Raw genomic sequence first — 24,079 nt, forward strand, 5'->3', positions numbered from 1 at the left:
ACGCAAACAAGCAGTTACAACTGGAGCTACAGTCAGGAAAAAAAGGTATTCGCCAAGACTTAAAACAACTGATACATATATTTCCAAAAAACAAATCGGCACGTGGCAATTTGCATGGCTAAAGTACTACCATCATCCACGAGTAATTTGTAGAGACCACTGATCTCAAAAATTCATAAAAATCGCCCCGCTTGTCGTTAAGAAGTATTTCAGGAGTGTTTTTCTCGAATACTTAAAAAACTGGTTAAATCGTATTACTTTTGTATAAGACCATTGATTTATTATATCATATTCAGTTATTCATTACATGCAGTCATTCCATCAGGTTTAGAGTCAGTTTTTGGATGTTATAGCTAAAATAAAGTCAAAGTTATTCAGTTAAATATTGTCCACTCTTACTTTCATAGTTTTCGTAGTTGCATGCAATTAGTTTTGTTTGTAAAATTGTGAGTAAGGGATCCGCGCAAAAAATATCCACAATACATGTTTGTTTTGGTGACAAGCAAGTACAAATCGTTGTTCTTACTCTCTCAACAGAAGCCTCTTCTTCTTACTAGTCATGCCAAAAATATACTTCATTGCCGTCTTACAGTGAGCAAAAATGCTTGTGAAATTTTCAAAATTTTGACTAACACAAATATTGATACATGTATTGTATAGCATGAAGCTATGAAGTTTTGGGTAACAACTTGTGTCATTGTGATGAATTTTAGGTCAGGCTGATTTTTTTACAGGCCGTATAATATTTGTGTTAACAAGGGCATAGTTCTCTGCAAGCGGAAAGAGAAAGAAAACATTCTTTTCTTGCAAATTAACACAAATATTCGTCAAAAGGCCCCGCCAATCTTCCCTTAAAATATATGACAATCATTTTAAACGTCTCAATTTTGTCGTCGTAGCTAAACAAATTTTAATCATTTACGAATTGGTTATTTCTTTTTTTACCATAAGAAAATCTTTACAGGTCAAATAAGCCAGTCAAGTATATCACAGTAAATAGAATCTTCAAATGCATATTGGTTTTACTTATCTGTTGGACAAAACGTCTTTCATACGTTTTACATTTCTGAGGTTTTCAGTTCTTGAAACAAGGGATTCTCAAAAACTAAGGCCTCTTCAGCTTGAGTATTCGTCGCATCGTGGCTGTTATCGTCACGTGATTCGTTCGCGTCCCTATATAAGGTAACAAAAAAGTAGTTCTTGTAAATTTAAGTATTTGATACTGCAAACTTTTCGGTTCGTAAATTAACCCGTGCCTTTATCAGGTAATTTCTAAACTTTTTGGAGGTGCACTGATGAAGGCCCAGGTTAATGGACTGAAAGCTTTGCAGTATTAAACACTTAAGTGGTGTACCTACAAGCTAATTTACTTATAAAAGAAAAGGTAGCATAGAAGAATATCAGCTTATTTACATTTTTGCAAAATTTCAATATTTTCTAAGGCGCCTTTATTGCAGAACATGTTTGAATCAAATGAAGCGACTAAAAACGTACTCGTAGTCAATTGCAAAGTTTTCCATTGTCAGGGGGCTGTTTGTGTCTTGCCTCCTGAGAGTACGATGATGCGTCTTGATCGCTGATTTCTTTCGTTGCCTTAAAGGTGAATCGCAAATATTTTAACACTTCAGTGACTCAGGGGTGACCCAGGCCCCCTTCACACGGTACCGGATTGCCATCGGAACAGGTTAAATTGCGAAGTTGATAAAAGACAGTGGAGATCTTTATTGTCCGAGATCTGGATAAATATACCATATATCTCTCAAATTAAAAAGCATTTGGTAATAATCGTTGCTTTATATTGGCAAACGAAAATTTCGTGACGAACGAATCCGCGGTACCATGTGAACGCAGTCTCAGTTATTCAGAAACTCGTTAAAGAAATATATTCATCATATTGAACACATAATTATAATAAAATACATAAAATATATAATTATTATGCATATAATTATAATAAATCGACGGGCATCATCTCGGCATGTGTTCGCTTCTTCAAATTGGCAAATCAACGAAATGCGTATTATGGATTCATCTATTTAGGTATGTTGAGTCCTGATTTACTTTTAAGTCTTGCCGTGCTCAATCTTATTCTCGGACTACGTTGTTTTACAGTTCACACTGCTTTCACTGTTCATACCGCTTTATTTAACATGTAGTTTTTTTGGTGAACTGTTTACCTTCAGTGGTGTCAATCGTATAGATTTACGCACCGTCTATAGTTCTACCACAACTATCACATATCACATATGACCGGTTTTTCGGTATATTTTAATGTTAACAAGTCCATTACAAACCTCGGACGTGAGATGTGTTTGATGTATTTGTTTAGAAACGTTTGACAAATATAACTTCTTTCAGCCCGACGCAAAAATGCCTTTGCAAATTGTATGTAATTCTTTTGTTTTTATGTTTAACAGCTAAATTTGCTATATAGACATCGTCCAGATAATTCATAAGTTACTCTATAAGTTTACTGTTCTGAGCTGAATAATATATTACCAGCAAAATATGGGACAAATTTTGATCGCAAACAGATTTCAGAATCGCAAATTCAGAATCGCATTAGAAACGGTTCATCGGATCAATATAATTTTGTATTTAAAGTCTACCCACTGACTCTATTGTGTTTGAACGATCAACACGGTGAATAAAAATCCACTTTGTTCTTAAAGCACCAAGGAGTTGATTTAACCATAGAAATTTTGAAATAATTAGAATAGCTTCTAATTGTATTCCAGATAAGAGCGTGCCAAGTTCAAAACGAAGCTCATTTCTGTCATTGGCCCGATACTATAGACGGATGATCCGTCTGGGCCAAAATCCGTCAGACGGGTCATTCGTCTGAGTATAAAATCACGCGTGACAAACTAGACGAACTATGCAGAGAAATATCTCAAACGAAACGGAATAGCGCGTTTAAAAAGTGCACGAGATAATTTTTAAATTAATTAAAATATCATTACGTGTAAAATACTGACCTGATTATACAAATCAAAATTGAAATCAACAAGATCGCGCCTCCGATGATAAACCACACTGGATTAATATTAATTCCTATGGTAAAATATATAAAAAATCATACATATGAACACTACATATTTTCAATGGGTAAAGTGGGAGGAACTTAATTATCTGCTGAAGAATAAAGTCGTGATAAAAAAATTAGTTTCTGTTTTTCAAAAAGACCAGCATATCACTGGAACGTTTGCATTGTTTGCATCCTCTGATTTCTTCGCTGAATTTTTTCAACCACCCACCCTACACATCATACCAGATATATTTCCATGCACCCGCACCAGTCTTTACGCGAAGTTGTACAATAATGGATAATACCTTCATTCCTGCATGACATTCCAACGAGAACTTTATTCTTAGAGCAGAAATGTTCGCAATTATCTCCATACCAACGCGAGTGGCAAATCTTCAAGCCAGATTTTTCATCACAAGAATAATGACCCGAATTATCGTCCGTATCTTCACAAAATAATGTGCAATTTGGTCCAAACCAGTCAGGAAGACAAACTTTTCTCCCTGTCTCCTTATCACAAAGGTATGTTTTGGTATGATCCTTTTTTTCCACGCAAAAGACTTCACAGTCTGGTCCAAACCAATTAGGGAGACATGTTCTAGTACCAGTTGTCCTATTACAAAGATAACGACCTGTTTCTCTGCAGTATCTATCACAGTTTCCACCATACCAATGGCGGTGACAAAATTTCTGCCCGGAAGTCCTATTGCAAAAATAGTGTCCATTCGAATTATTTTGAACTTGGCAAAATATCGAACAATTTGGACCGTGCCAATTTGTATAGCAAATCTTTAGACCTTTTTGCTTATGGCAATAATAGTATCCACTGGCATTCTTTTGTTCCTTACAAAACACTGTGCAATTTGCGCCATACCAGTTTTCTTTGCAAATTTTTGAACCAGTATTGTTATTGCAAATGTATTGTTTTGACTCATTGGCCTTCGCGTTACAGTAAGTTGTGCAGTTAGCTCCATACCAATGTTGATCACAAATCTTCTCTCCTGCTGTTTCATTGCAAACGAAATGCTGATTATTTTGTTCCCGGCAAAATACGGAGCAATCCAATCCATACCAATGTCGATCACAAATCTTCAACCCAGTGGATTGATTACAATAATAATGTCCATTTGAATTAATTTGTTTCTTGCAAAATACAGAGCAATTCAATCCATAATAATGTCGATGACAAATCTTCAACCCAGTGGATTGATTACAATAATAACGTCCATTTGAATTATTTTGTTCCTTGCAAAATACGGAGCAATTCCATCCATACCAATCTCGATGACATATCTTCAACCCAGTGGACTGATTACAATAATAATGTCCATTTGAAATATTTTGCTCCTTGCAAGGTACGGAGCAATTCAATCCATACCAATGTCGATGACAAATCTTCAACCCAGTGGATTGATTACAATAATAATGTCCATTAAAAGTATTTTGTTCCTGGCAAAATACGGAGCAATTCAATCCATACCAATGTCGATGACAAATCTTCAACCCAGTGGATTGATAACAATAATAACGTCCATTTGAATTATTTTGTTCTTTGCAAAATACGGAGCAGTTAAATCCATACCAATGTTGATGACAAAGCTTCAATCCAGTGGATTGATTACAATAATAATTACCATTTAAAATATTTTGGCTCTTACAAAATACGGAGCAGTTAAATCCATACCAATGTTTATAACAAATTTTGCTCCCAGTTGATGCATTACAAAAATAGTGTCTATTTGAATTATTTTGTTCTTTGCAAAATACGGAGCAATTCCATCCATACCAATGTGGATGACAAATCTTCAACCCAGTGGATTGATTGCAATAATAATGTCCATTTGAATTATTTTGGCTCTTACAAAATACGGAGCAATTCAATCCATACCAATGTCGATGACAAATCTTCAACCCAGTGGATTGATTACAATAATAACGTCCATTTGAATTATTTTGTTCCTTGCAAAATACGGAGCAATTCAATCCATACCAATCTCGATGACATATCTTCAACCCAGTGGATTGATTACAATAATAATTTCCATTTGAATTATTTTGTTCCTGGCAAAATACGGAGCAATTCAATCCATACCAATGTCGATGACAAATCTTCAACCCGGTGGATTGATTACAATAATAACGTCCATTTGAATTATTTTGTTCTTTGCAAAATACGGAGCAGTTAAATCCATACCAATGTTGATGACAAAGCTTCAATCCAGTGGATTGATTACAATAATAATTTCCATTTAAAATATTTTGGCTCTTACAAAATACGGAGCAGTTAAATCCATACCAATGTTTATGACAAATTTTGCTCCCAGTTGATGCATTACAAAAATAGTGTCCATTTGAATTATTTTGTTCTTTGCAAAATACGGAGCAATTCCATCCATACCAATGTCGATGACAAATCTTCAACCCAGTGGATTGATTGCAATAATAACGTCCATTAGAATTATTTTGTTCTTTGCAAAATACGGAGCAGTTAAATCCATACCAATGTTGATGACAAAGCTTCAATCCAGTGGATTGATTACAATAATAATGCCCATTTGAGCTATTTTGGCTCTTACAAAATACGGAGCAGTTAAATCCATACCAATGTTCATGACAAATTTTGCTCCCTGATGATTCATTACAAAAATAGTGTCTATTTGAATTATTTTGTTCTTTGCAAAATACGGAGCAATTCCATCCATACCAATCTCGATGACAAATCTTCAACCCAGTGGATTGATTACAATAATAATGTCCATTTGAATTATTTTGTTCCTGGCAAAACACGGAGCAATTCAATCCATACCAATCTCTATGACATATCTTCAACCCAGTGGATTGATTACAATAATAATTTCCATTTGAATTATTTTGTTCCTGGCAAAATACGGAGCAATTCAATCCATACCAATGTCGATGACAAATCTTCAACCCGGTGGATTGATTACAATAATAACGTCCATTTGAATTATTTTGTTCTTTGCAAAATACGGAGCAGTTAAATCCATACCAATGTTGATGACAAAGCTTCAATCCAGTGGATTGATTACAATAATAATTTCCATTTAAAATATTTTGGCTCTTACAAAATACGGAGCAGTTAAATCCATACCAATGTTTATGACAAATTTTGCTCCCAGTTGATGCATTACAAAAATAGTGTCCATTTGAATTATTTTGTTCTTTGCAAAATACGGAGCAATTCCATCCATACCAATGTCGATGACAAATCTTCAACCCAGTGGATTGATTGCAATAATAACGTCCATTAGAATTATTTTGTTCTTTGCAAAATACGGAGCAGTTAAATCCATACCAATGTTCATGACAAAGCTTCAATCCAGTGGATTGATTACAATAATAATGCCCATTTGAACTATTTTGGCTCTTACAAAATACGGAGCAGTTAAATCCATACCAATGTTCATGACAAATTTTGCTCCCTGATGATTCATTACAAAAATAGTGTCTATTTGAATTATTTTGTTCTTTGCAAAATACGGAGCAATTCCATCCATACCAATCTCGATGACAAATCTTCAACCCAGTGGATTGATTACAGTAATAATGTCTATTTGAATTATTTTGTTCCTGGCAAAACACGGAGCAATTCAATCCATAATAATCTGGATGACAAATCTTCAACCCAGTGGATTGATTACAATTATAATGTCCATTTGAATTATTTTGTTCTTTGCAAAATACGGAGCAATTCCATCCATACCAATGTTCATGACAAATCTTCAACCCAGCGGATTGATTACAATAATAATGTCCATTTGAATTATTTTGTTCTTTGCAAAATACGGAGCAATTCAATCTATACCAATGTTGATGACAAATCTTCAACCCAGTGGATTGATTACAATAATAATGTCCATTTGAATTAATTTGTTCCTTGCAAAATACGGAGCAATTCAATCCATAATAATATCGATGACAAATCTTCAACCCAGTGGATTGATTACAATAATAATGTCTATTTGAATTATTTTGTTCCTTGCAAAATACGGAGCAATTCAATCCATACCAATGTCGATGACAAATCTTCAACCCAGTGGATCGATTACAATAATAATGTCCATTTAAAGTATTTTGTTCCTGGCAAAATACGGAGCAATTCAATCCATACCAATGATGACAAATTTTGGTCCCAGATGATTCATTACAATAATAATGTCCATTTGAATTATTTTGCACCTGGCAAAGTACGGAGCAATTTAATCCATACCAATCTCGATGACAAATCTTCAAACCAGTGGATTGATTACAATAATAAGCTCCATTTGAAGTATTTTGTTCCTTGCAAAATACGGAGCAATTCAATCCATACCATCCTGAGTAACAAATTTTCAAGCCGCTCTCTTTTTGGCAAGAATAATGCCCATTCGTATCGTTTTTTTCTTTGCAATAATCCGTACAATTCGTTCCATACCAGTAGGCATCGCAAATTTTTATTCCGGATGTCTTATTGCAATGAAAACTACCAGTGGAATCATTTTGACTTCTACAGAACGTTGTGCAGTTATTTCCAAACCAATTTGCACTACAGATCCTTCCTCCGCTTTTTTCATCACAATAGACGTTCTGGTTGCTGTTTCCTTTGCAATAAACCGAACAATTTTTACCATACCAATTTTTCAAGCACAGTTTTCCTCCTGTTTCAGAGCAGTTATAGTGCCCCTGTTCATCATCACTTTTCGGTAAACAAAATTTTGTGCAATTTTTATCGTCACCGAACCAACCAGGGAGACATTTTTTCTCACCTTTTTTATAATCACAACGATAGTGGCCTTTGCTGTCGTTCCGGGACACACAATGCTTAGCACAATCAGGTAATAGGTACCCAGGGTTGCAAAAGACTCTAATTATGGTTGTTAGGGTTACGTATCGTCCTTTAAAGGTGAATGGATATGCTTTTGAAGAGGATTGGGATTTGTTGGCCTTTGCCGGAAGGGTTTTTCTCTCACTGTAAATCAAATCATTCGATGAAATGGAATCTTCCTCCTTGATTTCCAACAAGAAAATTTGGGAGGGCTAAATGTAAAAAGGTTAAGCAACAAGGTATGAGTTGTTAAAAACAAGGCACTATATTCAAGGTAATAATTTTATTTCGATTGTATTCCTGTTAGACATAAGTAGTTGAGGTAAAACCTGTAATAGAGTCGAAATATCACTTGTGTTAGCTGTGTAACATTGTTCATTGTAACATACTGAAATGCTTTTTTTCAAGTCAGTAGCGGTGTCAGAGCATACAGAAAGATCTTAATTAACGGATTGGACACAATAATATATTCTTGTTAGTTTGCATGGTGACATGAAAGATGTAAATTAGCTCGTATAGATACACCACGTAAAAATGTTAAACTGCAAAGCTTTCGGACCGTTAACCCGGGCACTGATGAAGGCCCGGGTTAACGGTCCGAAAGCTTTGAATTATTGAATTCTTACGCGGTGTACCTACACAAGCTATTTTACTTTTGTATTAGAAACAGTTCATTAAGTCCTAACTCAAACTTCAGAAGATTGAGGAGATGCCTGGAAAAATCCTCGCACTCTATTATGCACAATTCTATAGACTTACCCGCCATTTGTCAAAGGAAAACATAACCGATTGTTTGGAAAACGTTATGTATTTTCCGCTCCCAACTTTGAGTTTTTTCTTTGTCCCTTTAAAGGTAAACTCGAAGGAGGGATCGCAGTCAAAGAGGCAAAACAGACCGGGTTCACAGCAAGAACCATCTTGTAATTGGTTAGTTGGGTTTTTGTATCGCTTCAGCTCTATCTTTAACTTTCCTGAGCACGATGATATCTACATACGGATGATATTATAAACTTAATGTAAGCTCCCGAGTTTTGTTTTCCTAAGAGTTTGAGCATTGAGACTAGAGGGAAAACAAAACTCACTATTTCCCGAGCTTGTGTGCATTAAGTGTTTTGTTATATAGGAATAAAATTGGCACGGGTACCCATTTTAGTCGTGCCGTGCGAAAAAGTTGATTGTATAATGCAAACGGGCTTACATATCCATGCACCACTTGTGGATAAACCATAAAGTTTATATACAATTACTGCATGCATGCATGTACAATGCATCATAAAACAAATTATAAAGCATATAGTTCAGATTAGGGGTCGGGCATACGCTGGTAAAGAATTCTGACACCCTATCTGTTCTAAAATCGTTTAATGATCATTCTTATGCGCTACTGAAATTTGTGTGTGGGGCCGCTGGCTTTTATCTATATTGTCGACCACCTGTGCTTCAGATGATTGTGTTTTGAATCTGATTCGCAAGATTTGTTATGAGATGCAAGCTGACACCTTGATGGCGAAGTTTCATCGTTGCTTTTAAATATTTATGTATAGTTTTAGATATATATTTGTATGACCATCTGTTAGCGCGGTCAGAATAAGCCAGGAGGACATTCTTATTAAAAAACATTTAATTAAACTGGTGTTGTTAATTTGCTGATTTATAAATCGGTCAAAATGGATCGATATTAAATTGCACGCGCATGAGTTGACACGCGTATGTTGCGAGCCCTGGTTGCGAGAAAGGGTATATAACTCCGCCTTTTAGTATAGAACACTAATTATTAGACGCAGCAACTAACTCAGAAGGCCAGACAAATTGTCATAATTATATTGTAGAATCAGACTATAGGTAGGAAATCTCGGAAAATGAATTGATAATCGATTATGAAATTTAGCGGTATGAAGTTCTATGAATATAACTCGACGTTTCCATGAATAATCTTAAACTGCATTTTCTGATAAAAGCTGTTCCAGTCATATCGTATAAAAATAGATACATTTTGCAATATTGAAACCAAGAAACGGTAATTTAATTAAGTCCTCTCGAAATTAGTGTCAAGACATGACAACCAAATACCGAGCTCACTGTAATTTTATATTATTGCTATAACTTTAATGATCAAATTTATATTGTCGTATATGCAAAGCTATTTGCATATTATCCCATTTTATTTATAATTTTTTGCTTCCAAAGTTGCGAACGTGCATGCATTTATATTTATAATACGAATGCATGGTTTATATAGCTTCAAACAAACGAAGTAGCTAATAATGCGCAGATATAGTGCGTGTCTAAACGAGTAGCTAAAAGCCTGTACAAAAATAGACGCTTACCTTCATACAAGAAGCAAAAACCAGAAGCGAAAATGCGATCATTCTTCCAGAATTGTTAGTCATATTAGTTTACACTATATAAGTAAGAAAATTGTATATGCTCTCAACATTTTATTTTTAAACCCATTAACAATGGTGTACCAGAAAGCCTCAAAGTAAAAGGATATTTAGCTAAATTTATACCTACATGTTGGTCGCCGCTGAGTCAAAATATTTCAACCACAGATCAAAACAATCAGGCGACAGGTAGTATCAGACCTCAGCTCTTATGAATGCAATTTCATGCAGTCATTTTACCTTCCCTCACGCCGGCGAATTTGAAAACAAAAAATCTAATATTTCGATCGGATTATTAAATTAAGCGATGATGATGATTATGAAATTTTATATTTGCTCATCAATCAGTAATCAAATTCAATAAGTTTATGTATTAAATTAGCTTAATTGATCTCGTTAACCCTTTCATATAAGCACTTTTCACTTAATAAATTCGAGGCAATGTCGCAATAAGCATTTTTGGCCCAAAACATTCAACAAAAATATAGGTCACATATTTAAGCAAAACGACAATTTTTACTGCACAGTTAATATTTAATATTATTCATTCACGCAAGGTATGGAAGGGTTATTTTCTACTTTCATCAATGGGCACTTAGATTTTTTTACGAAATGTCTAGACCAGATAAAGCTACTCGATGCATGCATATATGACTTGCTTTCACATTTTCACGTTCACAAAATTTTCACATTTTTATGTATGAGAGACTTTGGATAGTCTGTGAGATAAAGCAAAACCAGTCTCGCAGGTTTTGAACAGAAAATTTCTGAGTTGATAAGTTTCGTTTTCTACCTGCCTTCACGTGCCCATACATGCCTATCTTATTGACATATAGTCGGTAAAAAAAATAAACACGGTCACAATCTACAGGTATATTTTATACAAATTCATAAGGTATTGTCACTAATATTATATCTCATTAACTGTATGGGCCTGTTTATATGATCCCGCCTAGCCGGGACAGTTTCCGAGATCCCGCTTGTAATACAAACACTAATTAGTGTTTATATGACCACTTTTCCATCCAGCACAGGCGGGATCCCGCCAAGAAGTGCCTGGCAAAAAGTGCTGGGATCCCGCTTAGACAAGACGAGAAATTGCCATAATTATAAACACTCCATCCCGCTTGGCCGGGATGATTCGCGATAAACATGCATTTGGAGCATGTGTATATATTGGCATATTCGTTTTCCACAATAAAACATGTCGTCGAACGAGCCGGCCTGCACTACAAAAATGAACTCCATATAAACACGCCATCCGCCTAGGCGAGTTTCAATTATCATTTGGATCATTTAATTAATCATGGAGTACGTTCGATTGAATTTTCCCCGCATTATAATATAAAAGTCTTATAAAAGACTTTGCGTGTACCACGCGTGGATGCCTCGCATATACGACTAAATCGAGATTCGAGGCTGTCAGCCCGCCTATGAACAATTTCAAAATGGAGGGGGAAATATAATATATAGTTGTTTCGATATAATATATAATTTATAGACCTTCTGCTCGGGGAAATATTACCCCATCGGGAAGATATATCTTCCTTTGGGACTTGGGGGTAATATTTCATCGCATTCCCCGAAGGTCTATAAATGATAAATATCACAAAAGTTGTTATGAAAAACGTAAGTGAAACAAGCATTCATTCCTGAAACTAGGATATAACACATTCGGCATCCACTTCAACATTAACGGACTCTTTCAGCAGTTTATTTACAATAGTTCTGGCAAAGAATGTGGTTGTACCAGTCTTTCCAGACGCTGGGTTGCTATAGAATTCTGACGTGTCCTGGAACATTAGGAAAGCTGTACTTTAGAATACATTGTTACAAACTCCCATGCATTTAAAAGATAAACCCAGCATTTCAATAGGCAAATGCATGAGTCGTGTTGTAGTCACGGACCTTACTGACATTCTCAAAAGGCCATTCATATACTCAAAAAGGCCATCATCATCAGAGAAAATTTTATTGCAATTACAAACTAGAAGCTTAGAGTTAAACTAATTAAATTGTGTATATCACAAATATCTTTTACTATATTTAACAACCCTGGCCAAGCATAACTTTACGGTCAACAACTTTATGGCGAAATTTACCTTTTTAGTTTCTTCTGCGAATAGCTCCATCGCTCCTTTTACAAGCTAGAATGCAAGAATGGAGGGTAATCGCAATAAACTTTGAGACATGGAGTTGACTAAAATAGTTTTGCTTCGTATTATACAGTCACATGGACAAGCAAGGTCTCAGTATACGTGTGTCATAGTTTAAATACCTCGTCTAACTTGATGGCGACATGAAATTTTAATTCTTTATTCCTCTCAAGAATTGTAGCCATAACCATCAGCAACTGTTACGCAGGAAAACACAATATGAGTGTATGGGTAGTAAGGGGTGGAGGGGCAGAATGAGTATGCCAGTAGAAAATGATAAAGTCATGTTTTATATGATATAGCTGTTCTCTTAAATCCGGTTCAGACTCTCAAAGTCTCTGTAATCACTACATGAATTTTATGTGACATCATAGTCGAAAGTAAAATGATCTAACAATGACATTATTCTACAGCAATTTCACGTGATCAGCGACCACCCCATTAAAAGACTCGAATGCAAATAGTTGTTTTTGACATTCACCACCAATCTGTCAAAAGGTAATTCTGAAATACTACATGACAAACTGAAGATCTCGTCTGAAAGTCAAGAACACCTAGCTACATTGACTTCGAGGTTTTTAGTGCACGAGGGTCGCATATCACATAAAACTGCTGTAAGAGCATTTAAAAATGTTAAAGTATTCAAATAAGAGCTGCTACAATTTGTTTTGTCTAAAGTTTCTCTCAACGTCGTCCATACATCTCATATAAATGCGTTAATAAGAATAGATTACTTGAAACTGGTTTTATTTTCTTTCTTGGAGAGCCAACGAATGAAGATGTTAATGAGGCTTCTTAGTCCCTAATATGTACAATTAGAATATGACAGTTGTTGAAAAGATAAAAAGTGACATAAACCTCGACTAGCAGCTGTCTGTATTCTGGTTTTGAGACACTGCTCAAGAATTCCTCGACTTTTAGCGCAAAGTTTTTTTCTCCTTCTGTCATCTCCTCCATTGTGGGAAACTAAAATTGAAATGTACTTATACAATGAATTTACAATGTGTGGCCTAAGGGAAATAAAACGAAATTCACAACGCTTCGAAACAGTCAAACCATATTAGAAGTCTTTTAGTTTCAGATAAAACAAAAAACGCACATAAAAATTATTTTTAGGTCTTCAAAACTGCCCAAACCGTGAACTGAAGTATATCTACTGTTTTATTTACCAGTTAAATGTATACGATCTTAGACGGCTTAGAAACATGTAATGCAGTTCTTTCTGACCTACCTTGGGTAACAATGACCTCGTTAGCTCAAATCCACTGTCGGAACGACCCAATATTTTCCAAACTAAAATTACATGCATTATACATAATAATTATGTAGCTATCACTTCTGATTGAAGTTACTTATATGTGCAACTACAGTAGGTCTAAGACCATGCATACCCATTGAGTAAAAATCACGCGGGACTCGGTGCATGGCTCCGTTGAGCTGACGCTCCTCTAGAACGTTTCTATAAACAAAGTGATGTTAAGTTATGTTCTTAGAAAAGAAAAAGGATTTGTAGCCATTCCTGTTTTTATATAAGAACGTATGTCAGGGTACACCTTGGTTAGCCAATACCATTCAGCATATATAATACACAAATGTCATTTATACCTTGGGGCAAGGTCACGCCCATTTATACGACCTTCACATGTTAGAACAATCCAAACTAACTCTTTCACTCTACTTGGAGGAAACGAGTAGACCAACTATGAAAATACACAAATGTTTAACGAAAAACAGGTTATGGGGTGCTAGAATAGCATTGGTTATCCGACTTTCGATTTTCCAGGCTATTATAAGTGTCACTGGTCACTTTAAAAGTAGTTCTCTTAGCTGATAATTTCTTTTAAAGTTTTAAATTTGCTTTTGAAGTTTTAAATGAGCTATAGGCCTACATAGAACGTTGCAACATTAACTTTGCCCGATATTCAAATTTCAGTAATGTTCGTATATCATAATTACTATACTTAGCTGATCTAGCATACGACAATAACAGGAAAATTCATTGACAGTTATGCACTTAAAAATGCAAAATATATGCAAGAGAGTGAGTGAGAATAAAAGAGGTCGTGTAAAATATCGTTTGAAGGAAGACAAAATATACAGGGCGAATATTATAATTGCCTAACTGTCTATGGTTAATAGGAGTTATAAAAAAATAATAAAATGTACCTACTTGATACAGTCAGCAATAGAGAAAAAATAAATAACTATTCACTATTTTCACTAAATCCCATGAGGCTGTGCGCGCGCATTCCTTGGGGGACCACCAAATCCCGCCAAATATGTATTCAAATAAATGGGGTAAAGATGTTACATTTTAAATTCGTTATAAACTGATGAACAGAAAGAGCAGCATCAGCAATTTTTTTCATACGTCAGGATAAGAATCGTATACGACAAATCGCATCGTGTACCTACTCAGTACTGGTCAAAACAACCTCTATTTAACAATTAGGCAACGAGTCCGAGTTGTCTATATATATCTAATACCAGGTATTAATGACAGGAAGAATAACAGGTATTAATGGGAATACGAAAAGAAATGGAAAGGAGAAAACATATCAACTATAGGCCTTACTTCCACATTTTCTTTTGGAAAATGTCTTTCTAATAGGTTTTTCATTTCTTGTACTATCCATCTGCAAAAACGGAATAAATTAAACAGCACCTATTATGTGTTGCTTAGCGGGTGCGGTATACATAGAATTTCAGATCTTACCCGACTCTAATTTTTAGCATTCCATTGAAAACATCAGGATTCGTTGAAATGAAGGAAGCAAGATAAATTAACATCTGCGTAGAAGTTGAAGTAGTGAGATAATGATATGGGAAGTAAATGTATTATAATTATAGGGTTAAATGTACACACTCTTATACAAGAGTACAGAGAAACAAACCTCTTGTTGCAAAACAGCTTCACGGACGTCATAAGGACTACAATACTCGAAAAGGATTTTCTAGAACAGAATAATAGAACAACTTATTTTAAGTGATAAAAATACTGTGCATCCTACAATCACCTGTATATTTTTTCTACCTCAATTGCTCCTGGAGTTAATGGTTCGTAAACAACTCTCTCCTCATGACCAAACATGCCCAACGTGACCTACGAAGCAAGAAAAGACAACATACAACGTGTATTTGGGAATATCCATGTTTTAAAAAATTATCAGTCTCTAGCATTTCTGAACAAATTTGTATTGTTAAAAGAGGATAAGGTGGTCTTAAACAAAAACTATTCATATCATGCTACTATTGTGAAGTTAACCAGAGTAAATATAGATTTGAGAAAATTATTTAAAATGACTGATTTTAGAAGCACGATAACTATAGTCAACGGCTAAGATAAAGAATCAAGTTAATTTATTTAACTAAATATAGCTTTCAGGAGTTTGGTAACGCAGAATATATTTTATTATTTCTAAACGATTAGTTTAAGACTTGTATAGAAGAAGATAACCTACCACTTTACCATGAACCAATATTGTTGAAATTGCTGGGGCCAGGCTGTCCACGATCTTTCTTAGCAATCCACTGCAATGCCGAATAACATTCCAGTCTTGTACACGACCAGCGTTAAGGTAGAGCTGATGAACAAGTTCGTCCAGTGACCCTATATTGACCGGTTTTATTAATTCAAATTAAATATAATACCATGCTACCAAAATACTCCGATCCTATGTCCATAACAATTATTTGGCCATAGCCAAATGCTATAGCATACCTATAGCATACCAGCAGTGTACTACCTACCGTGTCAGAAAATGCATGCAATTCGCTTGGACTAATATTGAACTCACATTCTACTTTACTATTGCTTTCTACAGAGTTCAACTTGAGAAGCAGCTCATCTTGAACCTACCTTCTGGTGTCACGCACTTCATTCCTTCTCGTTTAATCAACAATTCAAGAATGAAAACTTCTTTATTAATTGCTTCACGTTTTGTCAACAACTGCAGAAGGTCTTCGCTCGATGTTATGCGAAGTTCGTCCTTATTAAATGACTTTTCTTTATGGGTAATGAGATGCTCATTTTCCGCTGTATCAGTTATGCTGTGGACCGAAACCTCTTGGTCCGAAAATGAGTCTTCTTTTATCCGCTCAAAGACGAGATCCTCTTCCACTTGTGTTTCAGTTCCAGTACTGCTTTTACTGTTACATTTGAGGGCAAATAAAAAAGTACAAAAAAGTGCGAATAGTCAAAGGAACAGTATAGTAAGACAATGCTTTCTAAAACGTGAACATGGAGAGGCAGCTTTCCAATTAGATATCTAAACCACACTGGTCGAACAAAGCCACAATACAAGGGCTGTGGCTCCTAAAAATTATAATTTTTTTCTCTAAGGACAACAGGGTAGTAAATCAACCACCTGTGAACGTCACTAATGTCTTTAAGAAAATCCAAATGTTCTACGCAAGAACCAGAGATAAACGTCTAAAAAAATAAAAAAATTCAACAATTATATACAAAAAAGTATAAATATACAGGCGTTTTCAAGGATACATTAAGAAAACAAAATTAGAGAGGTCTACTGGTGGGCTACAAGATACCTGAAGTCGACCAAGCCTTGTTTTCACCCCATCGCATTGTCCTCTCTTCAATCGTGCCATAAGGTCAAGAAATTCTTGGAAATGTGTTCCTCTGTTAAGAAAACAAAGTCAGTTGAACGGCTAACAAAATTGCTTGAACAGAATTAGACTAAAAACTGCTATTTCGAACCCGCATTCCTTTATTTAGACAATTTCAGGTACGCATGAAATGCAGCTTGCCCATCAGGAGCGGATCCAGACTCATTGAAATACGTCATTAAAAATTTCACAAGCACAAAAAATTAAATACGAAATTGGAATCCTTGGTAAAGATACCGATTATTCGACCTTGGTAAAGATAACGATTTCTGGTATGTTCGACTTTGGTAAGTGGGGCAGTACAAAATCCGCTCCTCTTTACCATGCCACTCATCCATACATGTTTTAAAAATTACCTGATATGATTGTCTCTGATGAGAAGGCACACCGTAGGTCGACCTCTCATGTTCCAATTATTGCGGATAAAGCGCAATTTTCTCTATATACAAACAATTGATACAAACAATTAGAAATTTTTGTCACAAATGAGCAATTAAGAATCACGTCGTATTTATATTTTTCTTGTATTTAATTTTGAAGTAGTTTATTTGAAACAAATCATAAAGGAAATTTCATTTATATGTACTGTAGTACGTGAATTTTGAGGCGCAACTGCATAATAATTTTATTGCTATATATAATCAACGTATACGTTGATAGCCAACGAGATTTCTTCCTTTCGTCTTCAAATCTTATGTTTCCAAGGCATTGCCATAATAGTGATATTATGTAATAGTGAATTGCGATGTTAAATTTGCCGCTATACTGTAGCTATCTTCATTTGTTTACTGGAAAAAGATTTAAATGATAAGCATAACAATTAACCTGAAATTCATCAATCAAAAGCGACATATCCAAGGACATATAGAAATCTTTCTCTTCCAAAATGATCGGATAACATAAAACTGTGCAACCCAGAATTCTGTAAATCTGATGAAAAACTCTAAATTTTAATCTTTAAATATTTCTCGCTTATTTCACTGATGGAGAAAAAGGTAAATTATAAATGTGTTGGCATTGAATTCATTGAAAGCAAAAAATACTAAAGAGTTCTAATCTAAGTTCTAAAATCAAACTGCCATACCTTGCTTGTAGCTAATGAACCAAACGGCCGAGTAGGCCTTCCACTTAGAGCTAACTTTTTGTTCACACCAAGTTTCTTATAAACCTATTACCAAAAGACATTTCCAAGAACTGCAAGTTTTGTTTTAGGAGCTTATAAAGGGAGGAAAGCCATTTGAACTATTACACAATTTTTGGTTCGCAACAGAGGTATGGATGAAATTTTGAATATCAAACTTAAAATTGTGCGTAGTGCAAAAGTCTGAAATGGCAATAGAAGCCTTCGGGTGCAAGTTGTCAAGATACCTTCACCAATTCACTCGGTGGCCAAATTTGGATCGGTTCGACTTGTTTCGGCGTCTGGGTATGAATTCCATAGGTTGCCAAAGTTGCTTGTAAACTATATAAATGTATAATATATTAGTATTCTTCAAATACTGCTTCCTGGAATACGATGGAAAAAAATTAGAAGTAACCACTCTATTAGGTGTAGAGGTGAGATACTCTAAATAATTTACCTCCGATTTTCCGCGATCAACGAGACTTGTACAACCAAATCTGACTCAATGACCTAACACGGAAGACTTTCCATTATATTCTTATTCTATCTGCATATAAACCTAATCAACACCTTAGTAGATTGTTATACGATAAGCACTAACAAAAAATTTCTTTCAAGTTTTAAAATCATTATTTTATCACTACGAAAATTTTATCATCAAACATAATTTATTCATGCAATTAATCTCATAATAAGTACATGAAATTGAAAAGGAAAGAAGAAAGGTTGTGTTTAACTTTCTTTAACACTCAAAACTAACCCTCTTGCATTGACTTGGAAAACGTCTTATAGTCTTAAACCTTTTTCCAGAAGGATTTAAAGCTACGGTACTAAAACGTGTTCAAATCACTCAACCATGGCGAAACTCGGTTTCTTTTATGCAACTCAGTTTCTTGGTGATGTATTCATATTTTCTCTAAATTTGTTGTTTTTACGGTTATCAAGATTGCATGTGCATGATTCAAAATGATTCATATATACTGCTTTACCTTAAATGAAGAATATCTATGATTTATGTAACCATAGTGACCGAGATTCGACCTTCCTTTGTGCCTTTCCAAAGGATCCAGATGACCAATGTCAATCAAATCTGCCTCTATAGTAATTTGGCATAATTAATTTGGCATAATAGGCCCTTTTAGTTATATTAGATTTAAACTTAAAAACTGTCTAATTCATATATAGCTATATGCCCACACGAAAAACCATCTTTTTTTAATCATAATAGGCTGAGAATAGTATGATTGGACTTGCCTAGTAGCTTTACAATAATGTACAACGCTTGATCCCAAAGACTGCAATATTCTTTTGAAGAAGGCAATCTCTCCTGACTTCCGGGATTTTTTCGTTCATCTTCAACGGCGAACTTCGGCACATAAAAATACTTTGGCACAACACCAATGCCTGAAAATTTATATTACTTTTTTAAACTATAAACCTGGTTCTAACTATGGGCTTATCGCGATAAAAGCGATACGATTAATTGTCGTGTTAAACCTAGAAAAATCACGATAACTAATTGCGATTAATTCAGTTCAAAATTTGAAAAATCCGCCAGTTCCGTTTGTGTGCACGGCCATTTACTTACTATGAATGTCAGCTCCATCCTCTTGTTTGCCTGCAAAGAGTAGTTGTATTATATTGAAAACTAAAACACAATCGTTGAACTCATATCTCACTACATCTGGGGTACGTGCGTGTATTTTCCATTGTCACACTTAGTACTGACATAACGAATTTGAAAAAAATTGGTCGAGTCCGCCGAAAAATGGCGTATTCGACCATGGTCGAGTCTACCCGAAAACGGCGTATTCGACCATGGTCGAGTTTACCGGAAAACGGCGTATTCGACCATGGTCGAGTTTACCGGAAAACGGCGTATTCGACCATGGCCGAGACTACCCGAAAACGGCGTATTCGACCATGGCCGAGTCTAATCAAAAACGGCGTATTCAACCATGGTCGAGTGTACCGGAAAACGGCGTATTCGACCACATATATTATTAAAACACAACGTATTATAATATCCTCTATGTATATATTCATGCAAAGGAAAACAGCCGAACCCTAAAATTCAATCACCTGCTTCTGAATCCACCATCGATGTTTTATCCAACATTTTCGAATACTTCTCAATAGCTTCTTTGTCGTTACTAAACCATGCTAAGGAAAATACCAAAAATGACAAAACTAAATAAATCTAAAATTCATTTAGGTTTTCAATGTATTATACAGAGCCGCTGTAATTAGTGAAAGTTGTATGATATATGGCAGACTTATAAAATTTATCCTCACCATCCAATAATAGGTAAATGTAGAGGAATGGAAATTCACACTCGATGCCCTCAAATAACTAAATAAAGTGCAAAAAATTACAAATTTTAACTTTTGTAAAGTTTGTTATAGATACATGCAACCTTACTTGATTATTTGTATTGAATTACCTTGAGTTCTGAACTGTAATATGTTGCTCTATTTGGGTCCTCAACTACAGTCTTGTACCCATCGCGGAAGAACCGTTTCAACCCATATTGACCCTAAAAGTTAATAAAGCAAGTATTTGGAAAGCCATGCCTATACGGCTATAGAATTCTAGATGAGCGTAGAGTACTATTGTTAAATATTTTTCGAAAATATTATTGCGTGATTAGATATATTTGCTGTTTTAAAGTGAAAAACTCGAAAATCGCATTGCGTTGCCAAATCTGCGTCCGGTGTCCAGCTTCCCTTCCCCCCATCCCGAAGGTGATTATTGAAAATCGTGGCCACTGATTGGTTAAGCGATCTCGCATAATTACGCACGCGTATTGATCATGATCACTTTTAGCGGATTTTTCAAAATGGCGACGAGTCGTTTTGACAAGTGAGAGATTTTAAGGTTTTTCAAAAAGTGATATGAAAGAAAACGCTGTACCTAAAGGCACGAATGCGACGGGATTTTTTAAGTTGGACTCTGCAGGTAAAAACTGCGTTGCAGAAATCTCTCTAAATCAATTTAAAATATGTTTTTTTAAATATTCAAAATTACAAATATGCATACAAAATTACAAATATTCATACGAATTACGTATGCATGATTAAAAAAAAATCATGAAAAATGTACTACAACAGATTGATTCTCTCGAATGTATAGAGTTAAATAAAATTAAATAATTATTCGTTAAGGACCATTACCATCAAATTTTCAATTAGTCTTTCCTTCGTTGTCTCCTTCAGTTTCTCGTCATCCACTGCAAAAGCTGGATATCCAATAATACATAGTAATGCAGCATCTGTTTCCTATATGAAAGTGTTTAAGAATGCAACTTTCTTTGTAAAACAATTTATAAAATCAGTATTTTTCAAATTCTATACCTTAGAACTGGACTCTCTGGGGAGCAATGTTTTAAGAATGGTGCAGTTTCTATTAAATGCATCTGGATCAACATATATTACAGAAGATGATGTTCCCTAAAATAGGAAATGGTGAGAGATATAGTGGAGGAAATTAGACTAGAGTAAACTAAACTTGAAATTGGTATTAGTATTTGACAATAAAGCATTAATTAAGTGAGATAAAGAACTATGAAAGACATGCATGTACCTGACTTCCAAAAAGATTGAACCCATTGAGGCTTTCTAATGCAGCTTTTGCCATTCCTATTGAACTAAATCATGCATGTACACATAAAAGAGTAATGAATACATACTGTCGCAAATAGTAAATGGTAACTAATTAGTTGGCAAGTTCAAATAACAAAGTAGTAAAAAACACTGAGAGGCAGTGCACTGTACAGAGACCTACTCCCTTTATAATTAGCTATTCTTTTTACATATGATATTTGTCTTTCTTCACTTATATCTCACTACTATGCATTAATTGGTAGTTAAGTATTTTACCTTGAATGTAATTCACGGTGGCCATTGTTATTTCTACACCCTCGTTCCCAGATTCCATAGTCAGGTGTGCGGTATGCTCGTTCGATGTAGTAAACCAAGTTTTGTATAAATGAAACCTCATCAAGCGTATATATGATCTGTGAATATTACCAGAACGTATGAGTGGATATATTAGCACTCATGTGAGCTAGTGCTTTCTTGGTAGTAGAGTACAGGACTTTTAATATAGGCATAGTATTGAGCATAGTATTGAGTTAATTAATTTAACAATGTTCTGAAACATCCTTACCGTCAAACCAGAAGCAATCATTTGTGCCAAGACCAATAAATATAAACTTACAGCATCAATCTGTAATTATGTACAGTACACAAACAAATTAAGGTGGTTAAAATATTCACATTTCGGGGAATAGATACAGTACTAGATAAACAACTATGCATCAGAGTATATGGTTAAATTACATAGGAAATTATATCTCTGTGTAATACATACTTGAAGATGTGGCCAATTTTCATTCAAAGGCAACATATTTCCAGTATGAATGTTGAACATTGAATGAAGTGAATTGTGAGGCTGCTGATTGTGTTTGAATTTCTCAACCTGTAAAGTAGTTGAATAATTGGAACATACATAGTCTGAAATATACTATACCAATGATATGGACTTTCCAGAATCAACTTGATATGTCCTTTAGGGACAAAACACTGAACTTTAGTTTAAAATATAGCCAAATACAAAAAATAAAAAAAACACATAATAAAAATAAATATAAATAAATGAAGTACACATAAAAGTATACCTCAAGTAACCTATTAATTTTGTATTCTTCTCACCTTTCCAGCTTGTCTCATATAACAGAAAAGAATTCCTCTCATGCACTTTACAGCACTTTGCTCCAGTTCGTAATTTCTTCCTTTATCATCATCCACTTGTCTGACACATTGCAAATGTAAAAGTAGAGATGCATGCACTGATCAATGTTGAACAAGTACTAAATATGGGAATTTTGAGGCAGTTGCCTGTGTAATTGCATACTGCACATTTTCTTGTTTAGCACTTTACCTGTATGCCAAGGCCAAAGCCCACAAAACCTGGGCACAATACACATTGTCTCTCACATGGCCTTCTGCAGGATTTGGACCAAACGGGTGTAGCGGAAATAGACCAAGACTGCCACTTTGATACCGCAAGATTTGCCTTTTAACTATAACGATAAATTTGTACAATGGATGCAATGAACTGCACAGTTATTCAGTTTTGGACCATTATGACCGAAGAGAACTTCAACTACGACGGGGGGTTTGAGCAGCTTAATTGCCACTTCATTTGTGCTGGGATTCACAGCAAATCATTATATGTATTGTGTACATAAAATTGACGTTTAAACATGAAAGATTACTCATTTTGGTCAAGGCCAAGGGCCGTCAACTACAAGTCTACAATATATGTTTATACGAGAGATCACAAAATTCAGTAGAAGTAAATGATGCCCACCGATGTGATAAAATTCTCCGAGTTTTCTCTTCCTTTCGCTGTCTTCCATTTTCCATAAGATGGAAAAAATTCACATAAAAAACCTTGCAAAGTTTACAGAAGAACTGAAAGACGTACGTAAATTTTAGGCCATGTTTATATTTTTGCTATTCGTTACAGTACTTCGTTTAAGCTATAATGTGATGGATGCAAAAAAAGCACAGCAGCGCATGCGCGGCGAGACTATTACGGTGTGACTGTAGATTTCAGTTTATAATTTGTTTCTTGAACTTGATTCAACGATTTATTGAGAACTGAACAATGGTTAATTGTTTATATATAAGTAGAAATAATTTCCATCGGTTTCATTTGGCGGGAAATTTCTATGACAAAATCGATTCAAAACAAAATGTGGAACAACACAAACGTAACAGTAGACAGTACCGTGCCCAAATCAGATTTCAAAAAACGTTTTCTAACTATAAAATAAAATTCTTGTCCACGCAGGAAACGGTTTTTAGCACCTGCAATGCAGACTATCACTTTCTTATGTCATACTTATAATTTTTGTAGATGCGCATCAA

General features: G+C 34.9%; 2 protein-coding genes across 2 annotated transcripts; both read right to left on the reverse strand.

Annotated features, from left to right (window-relative positions):
* Positions 1–898: 898 nt before the first annotated feature.
* On the reverse strand, positions 899–10,243 carry LOC114516581 (multiple epidermal growth factor-like domains protein 6). The gene is made up of 5 exons (XM_028536108.1): positions 10,181–10,243; positions 3,334–8,065; positions 2,979–3,054; positions 1,495–1,593; positions 899–1,173 (listed from the first exon to the last, which is right to left on the reverse strand). Exons 1-5 carry the CDS (start codon positions 10,241–10,243, stop codon positions 1,059–1,061), a joined length of 5,085 nt encoding a protein of 1,694 aa, XP_028391909.1. The 3' UTR covers positions 899–1,058.
* Positions 10,244–10,792: 549 nt separating this feature from the next.
* LOC114516660 (phosphorylase b kinase regulatory subunit beta-like) lies at positions 10,793–23,925 on the reverse strand. Its single transcript, XM_028536193.1, has 35 exons — positions 23,517–23,925; positions 23,085–23,226; positions 22,856–22,955; positions 22,515–22,622; positions 22,311–22,370; positions 22,022–22,158; positions 21,726–21,789; positions 21,497–21,592; positions 21,317–21,421; positions 20,587–20,679; positions 20,438–20,495; positions 20,225–20,305; positions 19,731–19,760; positions 19,397–19,546; positions 19,132–19,238; positions 18,600–18,652; positions 18,388–18,481; positions 18,104–18,187; positions 17,845–17,949; positions 17,376–17,458; positions 16,942–17,032; positions 16,761–16,825; positions 16,253–16,542; positions 15,855–16,003; positions 15,428–15,496; positions 15,288–15,347; positions 15,110–15,183; positions 14,969–15,029; positions 13,999–14,093; positions 13,785–13,852; positions 13,625–13,686; positions 13,252–13,359; positions 12,516–12,590; positions 12,340–12,384; positions 10,793–12,030 (listed from the first exon to the last, which is right to left on the reverse strand). Exons 1-35 carry the CDS (start codon positions 23,563–23,565, stop codon positions 11,896–11,898), a joined length of 3,246 nt encoding a protein of 1,081 aa, XP_028391994.1. The 5' UTR covers positions 23,566–23,925; the 3' UTR covers positions 10,793–11,895.
* Positions 23,926–24,079: the final 154 nt, after the last annotated feature.

This window comes from Dendronephthya gigantea, unplaced genomic scaffold, assembly GCF_004324835.1.
Source record: "Dendronephthya gigantea isolate DGI-Jeju-01 unplaced genomic scaffold, DenGig_1.0 000006F, whole genome shotgun sequence".
In the NCBI taxonomy this organism is placed as follows: Eukaryota; Metazoa; Cnidaria; class Anthozoa; order Malacalcyonacea; family Nephtheidae; genus Dendronephthya; species Dendronephthya gigantea.

Excerpts from the sequence above, each read along its gene's own strand:
- LOC114516581 (XM_028536108.1), bottom strand. The coding sequence starts at position 10,243 with ATGACTAACAATTCTGGAAGAATGATCGCATTTTCGCTTCTGGTTTTT. Across the intron at positions 8,066-10,180 it reads TTTTTGCTTCTTGTATGAAG|CCCTCCCAAATTTTCTTGTT; the intron begins GTAAGCGTCTAT and ends TTTTACATTTAG. Across the intron at positions 1,174-1,494 it reads AACTTTGCAATTGACTACGA|GGACGCGAACGAATCACGTG; the intron begins GTACGTTTTTAG and ends TACCTTATATAG.
- LOC114516660 (XM_028536193.1), bottom strand. The coding sequence starts at position 23,565 with ATGGAAGACAGCGAAAGGAAGAGAAAACTCGGAGAATTTTATCACATC. Across the intron at positions 21,422-21,496 it reads CCAGAGAGTCCAGTTCTAAG|GAAACAGATGCTGCATTACT; the intron begins GTATAGAATTTG and ends ACTTTCATATAG. Across the intron at positions 12,031-12,339 it reads TCGCAGAAGAAACTAAAAAG|GACACGTCAGAATTCTATAG; the intron begins GTAAATTTCGCC and ends CTAATGTTCCAG.